Genomic DNA, 17,169 nt, shown 5'->3' with positions numbered 1-17,169 from the left:
TAATCTATACACCATATCCTCTTTCCCTTTGATTTTGAAACCTGGTGGCTGTGTCACATACACTTCTTCATCTAAAGGACCATTTAGAAAAGCAGATTTTACATCCAAATGATGCATTGGCCAGTTTCTTCCACAAGCTATAGCAACTATCAATCTCACAGTTTCCAATCTAGCAACTGGAGCATATACTTCAAAGTAATCCATACCAGCCTTCTGCATGAATCCCCTAGCCACTAATCTTGCTTTGTACTTGGCTACTTCACCATTTGGCTTCAGTTTCAATTTGAAAACCCACTTCACATCTATTGGTTTCTTACTAGCAGGCAGTTCAATCAACTTCCATGTGTTGTTTCTGTTGATTGAATTCAACTCCTCAATCATAGCATTCTTCCATACATCTTCATTCAATGCTGCTTCATAATTGATTGGTTCTGCATCTGCTAATAGTGCAAAATGAACAAATTCCCCTTCTTCATTAACTACATTATCTGGAATGACTTCATGTCCAGCTAATCTAGTTGAAGCAAATCTCTGTCTAACTGAAGTTCTTGTGACTTGATTCTCTTCAACATGCACTTCAGGTTGAACTTCAGTATCAAGTTGAACTTGTTCAATTTGATCATCATCTTCAATTATTGTGGGAATTGTGTGACTGGAACTCTTCTCTTTCTTAGTCCAATCCCATGCTTCATTTTCACAGATTTTTACATCTCTACTAATCACTATAGAGTGATTCAGAGGATGATACAATCTGTATGCACCTGTCTCATGATAGCCAACCAGTATCATAGGTTCACTCTTATCCCCCAACTTCCTTCTCTTTGCATCAGGGATATGCATATAGCACAATGAACCAAACACTCTTAAGTGTTTTGCTGACTGCTTGCATCCTAACCAAATTTCTTCAGGAATTTGATTAAGTTTCTTAGTGGGACATCTGTTTAAGATGTATGCTGCAGTTCTTACTGCTTCTCCCCAAAATGTATTAGGCATCTTCTTCATCTTTAGCATGCTTCTGGTCATGTCAAGCAGGCTTCTATTCCTTCTTTCAGCCAAACCATTGTGTTGTGGAGTATAAGGAGCAGTGACTTCATGTACAATGCCATTGTCTTCACAAAACTTCTCAAACACCTTTGAGGTATACTCACCACCACCATCAGTTCTTAAAATCTTAATGGATTTACCACTTTGTTTTTCAACTAAGATTTTAAACTTCTGGAACATATCAAATGCTTCACTTTTGGCCTTGATCAAATATAACCAGAGTTTTCTGCTAAACTCATCAACAAAACTGATGAAATATTTGTTTCCTCCTAATGAAGGAACCTCTATAGGACCACACACATCTGAATATACAACATTAAGCAGCTCCTTTGATCTACTTGCTGAACTTGAACTGAATGCACTTCTAGGTTGCTTTCCCAACAAGCAAGTATCACAGACTGTGTTAGGTATCTCAATTTTAGGCACTCCCAGAATCATTTCTTTATCAACCAATTGATTAAGACCTCTAAAATTGAGATGACCAAATCTATAGTGCCATAACCAGCTATCTTCATCTTTTACCATAGCAGATAAACAGTTCAATTCTACAGCTTTCATATTGGTCTGAAAGGTTCTATTCTTTGCAAGAGGAGTTTTCAAAACTAACCTTTGATGATTATCAAACAACTTAAAGGTGTTGTCCTTCATAGTAACTGAGTATCCTTTCTGAATGAACTGACCTACACTCAGCAAATTGCACTGCATTCCAGGAATATAGAGAACTTCTTCAATTATTGCCACTTTCCCATTCTTTCCTTCAATAGCAATATTCCCCATTCCTTCTGCAATTAAGACTCTATGATCTGCAAGTTTCACCTTTGTATTTCTTCCAGGATCCACTTCTCTTAACCATGTCTTGTTTCCTGTCATGTGATTAGAACAACCAGTATCTAAGAACCAACTTTCTGAATTGCAGCTCTCATTACTAGTTGTTGTAACCATCATGAATAATGATTCAGAATCTGAATCATCTTGTGCAATTTTGGCTTCCTCTTCATCATTTTTTGATTGCTTTCCTTTACCAGACCAACATTCAGAGGCATAGTGTCCAAATTTCTCACATTTGAAACACTGAATCTTCTTCTTATCAACTTTCTTCTTTTGATTAGAATTTCCTTCCTTTGAAGATTCACCTTTATCAGATCCATTGTTCTTGCCTTTAGACCAGTTTCCTCCCTTAGAGTTTTTCTTTCCTTTCTTGAAGTTCTTCCTATCATAATCATCCTTCTTGATAGTTTGAACTTGCAAGGCTTGTTGAATTGATCTTTCATTGCTTCTTTCTGAAACCATCAATTCATGAGCTTCTAATGAACTCTGCAGCTCCTCAATCTTCAATGTCTTAACATCTTTTGATTCCTGAATTGCCACCACAATGAAATCAAACCTTGAAGATAGGGTCCTCATAATCTTTTCAACTATCTGTTGATCAGTGATTGCTTCACTACAAGCCTTCATCTGATTCACAAGATTAATGAGTTTAGAGATGTATTCAGAAATCTTCTGATCATCTTCCATTTGCATCAATTCAAATTTCCTTCTCAGAGATTGAAGCTTAATCAACTTCACTTTATCATCACCTTCATGATACTTTGAAAGAATGTCCCATGCTTCCTTTGAACTCAGTGATTTTGAGATTCTTTCAAAGTTTCCTTCATCAAGACTTTGTTGAATCAAGAACAGAGCCTTGCAATCTTTCTTCTTCAATTCCTTATGTGCGTTCCTTTGCACCTCAGTAGCATTCGCAGCTAATTCATGTACACCATCCTGCACAATTTCCAACAGGTCTTGTGCTCCAAACAGATTCTTCATCACCGCACTCCATCTTTCCCAATTGCGTGCTTCAAGAATTGGAAGATGTGTGTTGAAACTGCTGCTACCATTCATGGTGATTCCTTCAGCGTTTCTTTCTACAAATTGCGTGATTGAAGATCTTGATTACCCCTTAGAACGAAACCAAAGGCTCTAGATGCCAATTTGATAGCGCAGAAAATCAGAAGCGGAAGCTTTGTTCAGAAGCTGTGTTCAGAAGCAGTTGTTCAGAAGCACTTGTTCAGAAGCAGTTCAGAAGCACTGTTCAGAAGCAGTTCAGAAGCAGTTTCTGATTCTAAGGTTTTATGTGAATTAGAGAGAGAATTGAGAGAGAAGAAAATTATGATGAAAATTGTAAAATGATCTTTATTGATTCTACTTTATGAATGTACAAGATAATGGTCTTATATACAAGTCTAAACGTTGCTTGAAGCACAAGCAATGTAACAAACTCTAACAACCTTATTTGCTAACCTCTAACAAACTTGTAACAAACTTCATAACAAACTAAAACAAACTTGTGATTAACCACTGATTGTGATTATCACTAAAACTAAACTTGAATTAAAACAAACTAACACTCGTAAGCTTAGTTAGTTGGTAAGGACAATGCATAATAAAGCAACGACGATATATTACTTCCTTAAATATATTGGATTAGATTGAATAAATATATCGGATGGATGGATTTTTAGAATGATATAATATCCTCTGAAAGAATAAAAAATACGAGATGAATGATAACGTAAGTCCTTTTATTTGAAGTTCATGTGATCGGTGTTTTCATACTCTCATAATAAGGAAAATCTTGGAGAATCTAATATATTATAGAATTTTATTATATGAAGTTCTGTAGTCAATTCTTAAAAAATACAAGTCATATTAATTAAGAAATAGATATAAAATAATAAACATTATGGTGTGTACATCGAGCTTCTTTATAAATATTGTTTTGCATAAAATTTTAACATATAGTGCTTTTCTTTATAAAAAAAAGTCATCGATCTATCTTTTTTTTTTGTTACAAAAAGAAGTATCGATACCCTGTCAAAAAAGAATAAATAAATGTTTAATTAAATCATTGATTTAATAAATATTTTTTGTTGAAAGAATTTAATAAATTATTTCACAGCGATCCGGGTAATGTAACATGCACAGAACAACTGAAAATGAAGGGTCCCCTCAAAAAAAAAAAAAAAGATAAACTGAAAATGAAGGGATTCAATCTAATTACCAATCAAAGTGGGGATTATTTTTACAAGTTCAGAAAAAGAATGCCAACTCATAAAAATGATGTTTTAGTTCTCTTTTGATATTTTTGTACATTTTTTGTCATTTAACTTCTAATTCTTTAATCTTTTGAAGAATGATTTTAAAATACAGATGTTTCATAACTTTTCAGCTTGTTATGATTTTAATAATGGAGCAATTATTCAATTAATTTGGTTTTCATCGGTTTGAGTGTTATTGAGAGAAAGAAATGCAAGAATCTTGAAGAATAAATATGATTCTATCCATCACTTGTTTGATAAACTTTAAGGTGCAATTTTATGGATGGATATGGTTGAAATCGAAACAAATTAACTTTGTAATACTAATATAGGTTTGAAAAAAATGATATATGAATGAGTCAATTGAGTTAAAAAATATTTTATCTGAGTTTTTTATATTGATTATATGTGGAGAAAGTTTCGAAGAAAAATTTCAATATAATTTTACATTGGAGGACGCGTTATTTTGGCCGCAAAGAGGACATGTTGATTGAGAATGATTTTACATCGGAGAAATTCATCACACAATTGGCATACATATATAAGTGTTTCTTCTCACTGAGGACACTCATGTTAAACGTGTTGTGACCCAAGATGATTCGCAATGATTGTCGAAATTTGATTCTGATTGCCGTTATCACATGATTTTGATTGTTGTTAGATTAGGCCAAAGAGACTCTTAAAGGTGGTGAGGGAAGATATGGAAGTGTCTTGAAATAAATATAAGAATCTCATGAAAGATTTCCACAAATAGCGTCAATGATATGAAGTGGATTTGAAGACGACAGACAAAGTTGTGTGCATGTGACGGGGAAGAGGAGAGCTCCAAGTGAATAAAACGACAAGCAGGAGCGAATCCAGTGTGTAATCAAGGTGTGCACCTGCACATCCTCAACTTTGAAAAATTGCACTAATATCCCTATTCTTTTTGCATTTTGCACACCCTGAATTTTTAGTTTTGCATCATAAATCCAAAGATCTGTTTTTATATTGCACATTAAGTCCAAAGAACACTCACCTCAGCTGAGTGGGTCTAGCCTTTCAGCAACTTTACTGACACAACCAACCAGCACAGGCACCATCATAATATTAGTTAATTCAATTTCTGATTTTAATTATAATACCAATGTAACTTCTATATTAATTTAGCACATATGAAATATATATTGTATTACTTCATTTGTAATTTTATATTTCTTTTGTCTTATTTTTTCCTCACCATTTCTATTATGTCTTCTTCTTTTTGCTTTGTTTGTCTCTAATATCTTTAGAGACTGTGCACATGATCAATGTGTATCTATCAATTCTTGATAATATTATTCATTCAAATTTTAAGTGGTAAATATTAGAATAAGTGAAATAATTTGTAAAAAAAGAAAAGAATAAGTTTATTGGTAACATTGACATAAATAATTCATTTGTGTAGACGAAAGAGGACTAAAATGTGCAAACATTTTAATAAGAATAAAAAATTTAAAATTTTCTAAGGAGAAAATGTTGCCCCTAATCCAGGGTTCTGGATACATCAGGACCCCATAATTTGATTACGCGGTGTTTGATCATGTTGCTCCTAAACATGGTAGGATATGTGTAGCTATATATATATATATATATCATTTCTCGGCCGAATTGGATCTTAAATTAGTCTTGAACACATCTATTAATCCAAAAAATTTAAAAATAAATTATCATCCGCTATCATATATATAGCAGCGATGATGTCCTCGTAAGTTTAGTTAGTTGGTAGGAACAATGCATAATAAAGCAACGACGATATATTACTTCCTTAAATATATTGGATTAGATTGAATAATAAATATATCGGATGGATGGATTTTTAGAATGATATAATGTCCTCTGAAAGAATAAAAAATACGAGATGAATGATAACGTAAGTCCTTTTATTTGAAGTTCATGTGATCGGTGTTTTCATACTCTCATAATAAGGAAAATCTTGGAGAATCTAATATATTATAGAATTTTATTAAATGAAGTTCTGTAGTCAATTCTTAAAAAATACAAGTCATATTAATTAAGAATATAGATATAAAATAATAAACATTATGGTGTGTACATCGAGCTTCTTTATAAATATTGTTTTGCATAAAATTTTAACGTGCAAAGTCTGATTCTGATTAGTGACCAGCGAGTCCCAAGTTCTAATTAATCCCCAACCTTTCCTAGTCTGGTATAGTGATTATACTTCTGAACCTATTATAAAACTGAAATTAACATTCAATTTTTTCAGCAGGAAATATTTTTTTGACTGATTAAATTGTTTGGTGTATTTCAGATTTGGATAAAAACGAGGAAATAGTATGATGAAATCAACAAGTGTTGCCTCTGATGGAATAGTTCATCAAGTACTCACCAAAGACAACTATGAAAGATGGAAAATTGTTATGCAAAATTATCTGCAGGGGCAAGGTCTATGGGACGTTGTCATCCAAAATGCTGACACTCGTACTGATCAGGTTTCCAAGAAGATGAAGGATGGACAGCAAGCTTTACACTTCTTTCAACTATCATCTTGTAAACGAGATTTTCTTGAAACAGTAAAAAAATCAGGCTGGAATAACTTCACCAACCAAAATGGCCCAGATTCAAGAGCTACCCCAGATTTGGAGCAAGGTCAGATACTCATATCCATATGTTTTTAGAACAACTCCTCACTGTGATACTATTTCTCTATTGTTTTAGTTTTCATGGCAATATCTACGTTTGTTTGTATATATTTGATTGTTTCATAAGTTTTTTGAAAAAAGATTATTCAAATAACATATATATTTTTTTTTAATAATGGTATCTAGACACACCCAATTTTTCTACATCCTTTCAACAATTCATTTTCTCTATATCTCTCTTCCCAGCATATTGTGAATCTATCACATTCACTCTCTTTCATCTTTATCTCTTTCAAATATAATTTTGGAAGTTTTAGAAACATTTTTTTCATCTTAAAATCAAAATTATAATTATTTTTATTTTTTAAATTATAATAATAATTATTAATAATAAATATACAATTTTTTTCTTTTGTCCCATACTCGCAAATACAACACATTTTACTTTAGTTTTGTTGTTTTGATTTAGTCTCTGCGAAATTTGTTTATGTTGCAATTGATCCATATAAATTACTATTAATCTTTATTTTGATGGATTAAATTCAAATTCTTTTCATATTACATATATAAATCAATTTAATATAAATAAATTTGATAGAAACTTAAACAAATAAATCAATTTAATATAAATAAATTTTGGGGTTAATGGTGTTTTACCCCCCTGTAATATAGGTCATTTTTAGTTTTCCCCTTAAATTTTTTTTTTTATTTACCCCCCGTAATTTTATTTTTTTTTGGAATACCCCCCTAATAGGTCATAAAAAAATGACTTTATTTTTTTTTTTGCAGAATTTTTCGTTTTTTTATGACCTATTAGGGGTGTATTCCAAAAAAAATATATTTTACAGGGGGTAAATCAAAAAAAATATTTTACAGGAGAAAAACAAAAAATGACCTATATTACAGGGGGATAAAGCACCCTTAACCCTAAATTTTGATAGAAACTTAAAAAAAACAACAAGGACGACTTACTTTTTTTTAATCGAACCAAGGACTTTAACTTTTAACTAAGGACTTGCTTAAACAAGCCGCAAATTTTAAACTTATTTGAGTCCTTGTGTGTGACTCAAATATTAAAAGGACCAACAACTTTTTATATTGAAGTTGTGTTTAATTAACTTTATATTGCACATCTGGTCCTCGTTGTTACAAATTCAAACATTAATGTATATGCTTATGTTTCCCTCTATGAATATGTTAGGGCAAGGCCTTTTAGGCGTTATCCAGACTGTTTCAGAATTTGAAACTGATGCTTCATGGAAAATAAAGGATGTGAAAGCTTTGCATATCATTCAACTATCATGTGGACGAGAGATTGCTGATGAGATTAGTCATTTTAAAACAGCCAAAAGCGCCTGGAATCATTTAGGCTCATTATATGGCAAAGATTTAACAGCCGGTGCAGATCATGAACAAGGTACCATTAACTGATTTCAAAGTTTCATAAACTGATTTTTATGACAATTAATGTGCCTCATCAAACTCTTGAGTGTTAATGGCAGATGTGGATCATATCCACTCTCCGAAGAATAAAGAATTGTTCTGGAAGGTGATGAGAGGTACGCCTATTGGAAATATCGGTATGGACTCGGATGTATATATGACATCGGCTTCCAGGTCTTCGCTACTTCACGCAGCAGTGATTGCTGGAAATGTGGAAAATGTGGAATTGTTGGTGAAAGTAGGGAAAGATAAGTTAATATGCATGCAAGACGAACACGGTGACACAGCTCTTGCTCTTGTTGCACGCTATACTGGAAATACTGATATAGCAAAGTGCATGGTAGAGGAAATAAAGGGACTCTCAGAAACGTTGCTAGAAAAGGAGAACAATGACAATGTAATCCCTATTCTTCTAGCTGCTGCTAATGGACACAAGGAGTTGACTTCTTATCTTTACTCGAAAACCCCCCCAAATCCAAAGTGTTCGACAAATTAAATTCACATAATCGAGTTTTGCTTCTTTCATTATGTATCACTGCTGAAATATTTGGTAAGAAAATTTATAGTTTTTGTTTATTGTTAAAAAAATTTGTTATTTTAATTTAATACTTTTTTTATTCAAATGCGTGGTTTGATTCTTGATCAGATGTGGCTTTGAGATTACTCAGGCGTTTCAATGATCTGCCCGAGCAATCATTATCAGTATATAACTTTTCCGTCCCTACGTTGTTAAGGGAATCATTATCACTACCTAGCAAAATCTCAGAATCAGATCCTCTCCAGCAATCCTTACCTGATAAATTCTCGGCCTTAGTTGCAATTGCTAAAATGCCTACATCTTTTCCAAGTGGCACCCGTTCGGGATTTCTAGGCCAAATTATTTATGAAAGTAAGTTTTCACACTATTCTTTCTTTAATTGCTAATAGTGATAACCAGGCAACATTCCAATACCCTGAAATACATATTGTAAAAGAAAAATAGTTTAAATCAAGTTAGATGGTTAATGTACATATAACGACAGCAACAAAACCCAATAGATACTATTCAGATTAAACTCGAGATAATATGTCATGTAATTGATTTTGATTGTGTTGTTAAACTTATCTCCGAGTTTAAACATGTGGGTTCAATGTCGCTGCAATAGAAAGATACATAAAACCTAAGTTAGTAATATGATAATAACAAATTGATGATGGAAATTAGAAAGATGATACAATAATAAGATACATGTCAAATATTGTAAAGCATGGGCGTCCTCAACCCTGAGATATTCCATAAGCATGTGAGGTTGAGGTTCAACTGGTATGCAATGACGCATAAAAATAATGAGCATCAATTAATATAAAAAGAAGCGCGGGTTGCGAGTTTTTAGGGTTTTGGTGATGTGGTGCAATTAATGAGATTATGGGTGGGAATTAGGCTTAAGAGGGGATTGGGGTGGAGCATAATTTAAGAGACATTTATAATAAATATAATATGATACAATGGTTATGGTAATTTGTACATTTATGGCGTATTAATAAGTTATCTAAAAAGGATATGGAACAAATATAAGAAAAAGGTAACCGAGTGATTCAACTCAAGTGATTAATCAACTTCATCAAATGATAAATCGTTCAAGAAACAAGTTGGATTTTTTGATGAAACAATTCTTAATCATATTAAAATCTCACAACCAAACTACAAATTACTCGGGGGACTCTTTTTCTTGAGATCTGAAGGATTAACAAAAATAAAAAAAGATAAGTAAAGGGTTATGTTAGTATATCCATGACGATGACCATTTAAAATTTACCGGTTCTTTAACAACATTAGTGATTAAATTTATATTATTATTCCTTCCGATTCTTTTTTATAAAAGATAAATGTGTGAACAAAGTTGATGTATTTAGTTTATAATATTGACTAAATACATCAATTTTTGTTGATCCATTTTTCGTCTTATAAAAAAGTACCGAAAGGAGAATATTTAGATATTTATCCATATAATGATAGTTAAATATTAGATCATAAAAGAAAGAAAGAAAGAAACAATGTAATAAAATATTTGAATATACCTCTTTTAAAAGAGAAAATATTTGAACATAATTGGAATTGCAGATTTGAGCGTGGAAAGGAGTTTCAACATTGAGTATGATATTCCCGAAATTGGGAACTTCGTCCGAAAGGTAACATGTGTTGCTGATGCTGCTAATGAAAGACCACAAAAGATTTCTTCCGCAGTTCATTGTGGCATAGGCAGAAAGGTTTTGAATTTCGTTGTTCTAATAATGCTTTCGGGTACGCTATGTTCTATCTCTTTATCCATTTCAGTCTTCTAACATTACATATTAATAATCAAGACCTATGCCTTTTAACCGGTGCTTTTATGACACAAGTTAGCGAAACCTGTTTTTTATTACCTACATGAATATATATAAATGGCTCAAAACTTTTATTTAGGTTGGCGCTTCTGCAAACTGCTGGTATCGATATTTCTCTTTTGGCCAGTAAAGCTTTTGGGTATGTCGTGTACTGTCTCATAGTGCAATATCATGCTTTAATCATTTTTTATTTCTTCTTTAATATTTTTCTTTTCATTATTTCTACACTGATTTTGTTGATTTTTCAGGTCGACTACTTTGTAAGATATTCCATGGAGTTGCATATTTGTTGGTTCAAGTTTTCCATTACCTAGATATAAATGGTACGTAAATTCAAAGGCAAAAGTTTGATTCATTTCATTAATTATCCAGTAAAAAAAAACTCATTAATTATTCCCTCACATTTCAAATATTGGTGATGAATTAGAGGAGTGGCTAAATAGTACGACTGACTTTTATACGAAAATTCACGAAGTACAAATTGATATAAAAAAAAGCGTAGTTTCCCCTCGTTTCTTTGAAGAAAGAACTAGATTAAACTAAAAAATAAAAAATAAAACAAACTTGACATAAAAGCTTCCTCATGCCACTAACAGTGAAGTCGGCAAAATTTGGAACAAGGGAGTTTAAAATACATTTTATTATGTTTTGCAAGCTGCTTTGAAAAATCAATTAAAAAAACATGTTAGCATGAAAGAAGCCAACTCATAAATCAAATCATGATCGAATTTAAAGCTATCTTTTCCTCTCAAAATAAAATTTTGTTTAAAGAATGGAAGAAATAAAATTACGTTGATTCGTGAAATTTCGTATATACTTTATCGTACTGCTCAACATTTTCCATGAATTAGTTATTAAAATCCGATCAACAACTACTTCAATCATAAATCAAAGTTGTGTACTCCCAATGAATATTAACTTGACACAAAATGTATAAAAAATAGGTAAAACAAAACGGAAACAATACTACTGCAAAACCTATAGCACTAGCAGTATAGCGGAATAGGATTCTCTATATTTCAGTTTCATGCATTTACCTAATCCCTACATTTACACTTACATCTAGGATGTTTGTGGTATTTCGATCTCCTTTACCATTTTTCTCTTTTACTCACATTTGAACTAAATGTAGGAACTGCAGTTGAAATCAACTGCAGGAATCCTGATCCCTGCATAGTGAAGGTCCAAACAAAGTTACGAAACCAATAGTAACGTGTGACTGCCCTGCCACCAGATCATTAACAACTAAACTCAAATTACTTACAACTTATATGATACAAATATAATTACACAAGTAATTCTTCCACACTATAACATGCCAATAATTACATATATTGGTCTCAGTAATTAGAAAACTTCAATGTTCCATCCCCCAAAACTGTCTGCAAATCATGCGGAAATCCATATCAGTAGGAAAACTGGTAACATCAGCTATTACACCAGTCAATTCGCTTTGCACCAATACTAATAATAATTGATATACATATTTGCAATAGACATGAATACAATTATACACTGTAAACCATACACTAGCCAACAAATTGATCGAACCGCAAAATTTTGAACCATATTTAAAACATAACCCCTCCTACAATATAATTACTAATATAGTTGGAATGTCAACAAATCATAGTGATGTCTTAGCATTTAGAATGTTGGTTAAAAAAATTATTATGATTGATAGTTTAAAAAAAATCTTGATATTGATGTTGCATGTAAAGCTTTCCTTATATGCTTAATTCGAATTGATTTTTTTTTTAACAACTCCAAAACTGATTAAGTCCCTTCAATTGTGTCAGGAATCCGGAAAATATATGATCAAAAATATACACATTATGAAGTTATAGGAATATTGAGTTACTTCTGCCGAAGTGTTGGAAAATTTAATAGTTCAAAGCTCAAAGAGGCTTCCGCGTATGAAGCAATGTTGCATGCATCCCAACATGGAATAATCGAGTTCATAAATGCCATGAGGGACGCTAATCCTAATTTTCTTTCAGCCGTCGATAGCTGCCATAGAGGCATATTTTCGTATGCAATCTTGCATCGCAAACAAAATGTGTTTCAACTCATACATTCTGTCAATGGACGAAAGGAGATACTTAGACATCGTATAGACTCATTTGGCAATAACTTGTTGCACCTGGCAGCACATTTAGGTCCTTCATCTGATCGTCATAGCAGATCCGGTGCTGCTCTGCAAATGCAAAGAGAAATTCAATGGTTTAAGGTTAGCCATCTTAACTGTCTTAAGATACATAATTGATTGAGGATCATATCCCATATATAATTCAATATTAGAAGTGCAAAATAATTAATGTAAACTAGACTTGATTGACCTTTTACAAAACATGATATAGGCAAATCCTTTTAGATTACATTTTATACACATTAAGCTTTTCCTAATAACTGTTGTTGAGGCACCATATGGTCAGTACTCTAAAATTACATTCCATGAGTATTAGGTACGAAATACCCGTTCTGTAACGAAATATAAGTAAGAATGGGTTAATTTTTTTTTCTTGGATCAAATACATCAATTTTTTTATACTAACTTTTGCTTATATTTCGTTATAGATGTTGTTACAAAGCTCCAAATGAACCAAGAATCATGTGTTTCAACATTGTGATTTTAATGATGATTCAAAACCACATAATTCCACCAATCTATTTAATTTACAGTATATGCATGTCTCTTGCTTCTATATAAGTTGTTTATGATACCACTGCAGGCGGTTGAGAAAGTTTTGCATCCCAAGTTTAAGGAAGCCGAAAATGATGATGGTAAGAAGCCTTATGAGATATTCATTGAAAGCCACGAGGAGCTAGTGAAAGAAGGAGAGAAATGGGCAAAAGACACAGCAACATCTTATACAATTGTGGGAACACTCATCACTACCATCATGTTTGCTGCAGCCTTTACGGTCCCAGGTGGAAATGACGACAAAACTGGTTTGCCCATCTTCTTACATGACAACATATTCACTGCATTTCTCATGGCAGACGCAGTATCTCTCTTCGCATCTGCAACTTCCGTCTTGATTTTCATTGGAATACTCACATCGCGTTATGCTGAGAAGGACTTTCTCAAGAGCTTGCCTTGGAAGTTATTGTTCGGTCTTTTGCTCCTTTTTCTCTCTGTTTGTTCCATGATAGTTGCATTTAGCGCAGCCATTATTGACATGATCTTAAAGGGATATGAAACCCATAAGTGGTTCATTGTAGTACCAATCATGGCACTTGGCAGTATTCCGATTATTGTGCTCGTAATATCACAGGTAAGCTTCATGTATGAAATCTTCCGCTCAACATGGAAAAATCCCATTCGTTCAATAAACAAATGACAACAGTAATATGTATGCTTTAAAGTTCAAACGATTCATACTTGCTTCTATAAAAGGTAAATATTACTCATGAGAATGATAGAGATTCTATCAATTGCAGAAAAATTTAGATTCTTTCCTTCCATTGTTTCATGAATCTGTAATAATTTATTAAAAGAAAGAATAATTTTGTACTTCTCATTGTATATTCCCCTGTTTTTTTTAGCAAAAAAATATTGCATACTATGCTGGTTTGACACCCTAAAGACCAAGAGATATGGGGAATGTGGCATCCATTTCAGCAATCAATAAGAAAAATCACTTTGGATAACAGTCTCTCTTGGGATAAAAGTTTCTTCATATTTTGCAACTTAAAATAGTAAAGAACTACTCCCTCCGTTTCAAAATACATGTCGCATTTTTATATTGTGCACTATTTACATGACTTAATTTGACCCTACTTTTTAATTAATATATAAATACAAATGCTAGCATGTAAAATGTTGTTTGATTTGTTTCGACAAATATTTTCAAAATATTAAATTTTTAATTTTTTTTACTTTAGATAATTAAAGATATGAACGGTCAAAATCATTACATTTTGTAGTTGTTACGATGTACTCCCTCCATTTCAAAATACATGTCGTTGTCAACTACTTCATACATGCCAATGCACAACTTCTGACCAAAAAAAAAAAAGATATGAACGGTCAAAGTTGTGCATTGGCATGTATGAAGTAGTTAACAATGACATGTATTTTGAAATGGAGGGAGTACAAAATGTAATGATTTAAGATTTTGTTTTGAAACAATTCAGAATTTGATGTTAACTTACAAATTTCGCAATCTTAAGACTACTCACTCTCTCATTCTTGATTCAAGGTGTAAATTAACAAATGTAAAAAACAAGCAAAACACATCTCCAAAACCACTAGAAAATATTCAAATAAATTGAAAATGTATTTTAAATTCAAATAATTTAGGAAAAATGTGTCTTGAATGATGAGATGGCTTAGTTAACCTGTTATTTTACGTATACAAACTTAACTGGTGTCATAACTACGACTTAACTTTCAATGATCACAGAACGTAAGTCCTTACTAGTCATGTGGCTAAAAGTTACTCTCTCGTAAGCTCATGTTCTACATGCCTTTGAAGGTACCAGTGAAGGAAGTATTGATGTTAATTCTCAGAATTTAAGGGCAATTCTATCTGGCTATCTGGCTGGTGTACAAGCCTCCGGTCCTTGTCCTTCTATTAGTGATGGTATTCTAAGATTCCGGTTTCAAAATGATCTATTTCTGTAACTAGAAGAAACACCAAGATACACAAAGGATTTGTAACACGAATTTTGTAAATTATCCAAAACAATCGACTCTCAGTCCGCTTCAAAAAGCTGAAAAATTTCGCCATTAAGGGATGGGTAATTTGGAAAGTACATATACTTTTTTTTAATTACTTTCAGAAACATTGATTAACCAACCAATTTTTTCAAGGGGAGTGAATGTCTTTTTTTTTAAATTTATGGTATATGAGATCTGAAAGAGTATTAATGTAGAGGGGAAGGGGGATGAGTGTGTTTTAGTCGCGGTGTGAAATCTATTATAATCAGACCCCTTGACCATCACATTGACAAATCATCGTTCTGTACACCATGCAACTCAAATTCTGCCACTTCATTGAAAATTTGAGGAGGCAGCCACACAAGAATCTATAAAACAATACGTATGCTAGTATAAAAAAAAATCATTAACAACCAAATTTCAGCTACTAAGGGTAGCTTTGGCGCAACTGCTCAAGTTGTTGTCATGTGACTGAAAGGTCACGGGGTTCAAGTCTGGAAACAACCTCTTATGTAAAAAATAGGGTAAGGCTCCATACAATACACCAATAATGGTGGGACCCCTTCCCAGACCCTGCCTATGCGGGAGCTTTAGTGCACCGTGTTGCCCTTAACTGACCCCACTTAGTGGAATAAGGCTTGGTTGTTGGTTGTTGTTGACCGAATTTCAGCTACTAACTTAATTAGTGACGAATATAGTGACCGATAATTCGATCGCTAAAGTATGAAGTAATAAAAATTGTTTAGTGCCAGAAATAGTGACCAATATTTTGGTCTCTAAAGTATAAAAATATTTAAATGCTGTCGCAATTTCGGTCGCTGTTTTATAGCCCCACTCCTTACGGTATTGTTTGGTTCTAAAGATTGTGTGAGGACAGATAGCAATATTAAGGAAAGTTTTTTGAAATCTGTGCCTTCCATTGTTTGGTTATTTGTGAGAGAGGAAAGAAAGGTTCAGTTATGTGGGACCCATGGGTTGAAAACTTTCCGTCCAGTAGAGCGAAGAAAGCAGCGTGGGAAGTTTCAATGTGCTGAAATGTCATAACTGCCCTTCATTTTCCACTTACATTTTTGCATATCATTTTTATTTTTTATTTGCGATTTTGGCTAACACGTCACTTGTTTTTCATTTTTTCTATGTTATTTTTTCATAAATATTTTTTTTATAGTATTATTGGTGCAGTGGCAGTTTTTAATAAAAAATAAATAATTACAAATACAAAATAATAATCAAATTAATATTATTCTATAAATATATACATATATAAGGACAGTTATGTCTTTTACTAAACATACATCTTTCTTTCCTCTCACTATCCATGCACTTTCACTTATACCAAACAACTAAAAAAATCGTCTAACTTTCCATTCACTTTCTACTCACTTTCATTCCTTTAACAATCTTTCCTCTTACTATCTTTCCTTATTCTTTCTTTAGTCTTCCAAACAAAGCCTACATGAATTGACACATACCTACCACTACCTTTAGCTACAAATCATTCTAGCCGTACGTATAGGTGTCATATTCATAGGTATAGGACTAGCAAAATTTTGACACTGCTTGGTAGGGAAATATTGAACCCGCGGGGTTTATTTCCCTTGCCCCCAAAACCTTTTCATTTCATTTTACTTTGAATTTCCCTAAATAAAAAAGAAATAACCCTAACCTCAAACCCTAACCTCACCAATTTCGCTTCCCCTGCCACCACTGTATCAAATAACTGGAAGAGGGATTGAAGGGACAACGACAACCCAACCCTTGTTTACCCTTTTCCCAAATCACAGATCCCTCAAATACCAAAATCAAATTCAATATTTTTGTTTCTCAAAACCCGCAAATCCGAGTCTATCAAATCCCATTACTTCACATTTAATTCCCACTCACACGTTGAATCTCTGTTTCCATCTCTCCAACAATTGTTGTTGTCATCTTCAAAAACTTTGTTTCC

General features: G+C 32.8%; 1 protein-coding gene across 1 annotated transcript; it reads left to right on the top strand.

Moving 5' to 3' along the window:
• Positions 1–6,244: 6,244 nt before the first annotated feature.
• On the top strand, positions 6,245–14,209 carry LOC112421869 (uncharacterized). Its single transcript, XM_039834644.1, has 10 exons — positions 6,245–6,312; positions 6,418–6,755; positions 7,950–8,165; positions 8,251–8,682; positions 8,838–9,080; positions 10,293–10,472; positions 10,635–10,694; positions 10,804–10,878; positions 12,355–12,785; positions 13,288–14,209. The coding sequence occupies exons 2-10, from the start codon at positions 6,443–6,445 to the stop codon at positions 13,897–13,899; spliced, it is 2,562 nt and encodes an 853-aa protein (XP_039690578.1). The 5' UTR covers positions 6,245–6,312; positions 6,418–6,442; the 3' UTR covers positions 13,900–14,209.
• Positions 14,210–17,169: the final 2,960 nt, after the last annotated feature.

This window comes from Medicago truncatula, chromosome 5 (genome assembly GCF_003473485.1).
Source record: "Medicago truncatula cultivar Jemalong A17 chromosome 5, MtrunA17r5.0-ANR, whole genome shotgun sequence".
NCBI lineage: Eukaryota > Viridiplantae > Streptophyta > Magnoliopsida > Fabales > Fabaceae > Medicago > Medicago truncatula.
The sequence above is the reverse complement of the archived record's forward strand: the minus strand, read 5'-3'. Positions and strand labels throughout refer to the sequence as shown.

Coding starts and splice junctions, on each gene's coding strand:
- LOC112421869 (XM_039834644.1), top strand. CDS start 6,443: ATGATGAAATCAACAAGTGTTGCCTCTGATGGAATAGTTCATCAAGTA. Junction 8,683..8,837: donor AAATCCAAAGTGTTCGACAA/ATTAAATTCACA, acceptor ATTCTTGATCAG/ATGTGGCTTTGAGATTACTC. Junction 10,473..10,634: donor TGTTCTAATAATGCTTTCGG/GTACGCTATGTT, acceptor ACTTTTATTTAG/GTTGGCGCTTCTGCAAACTG.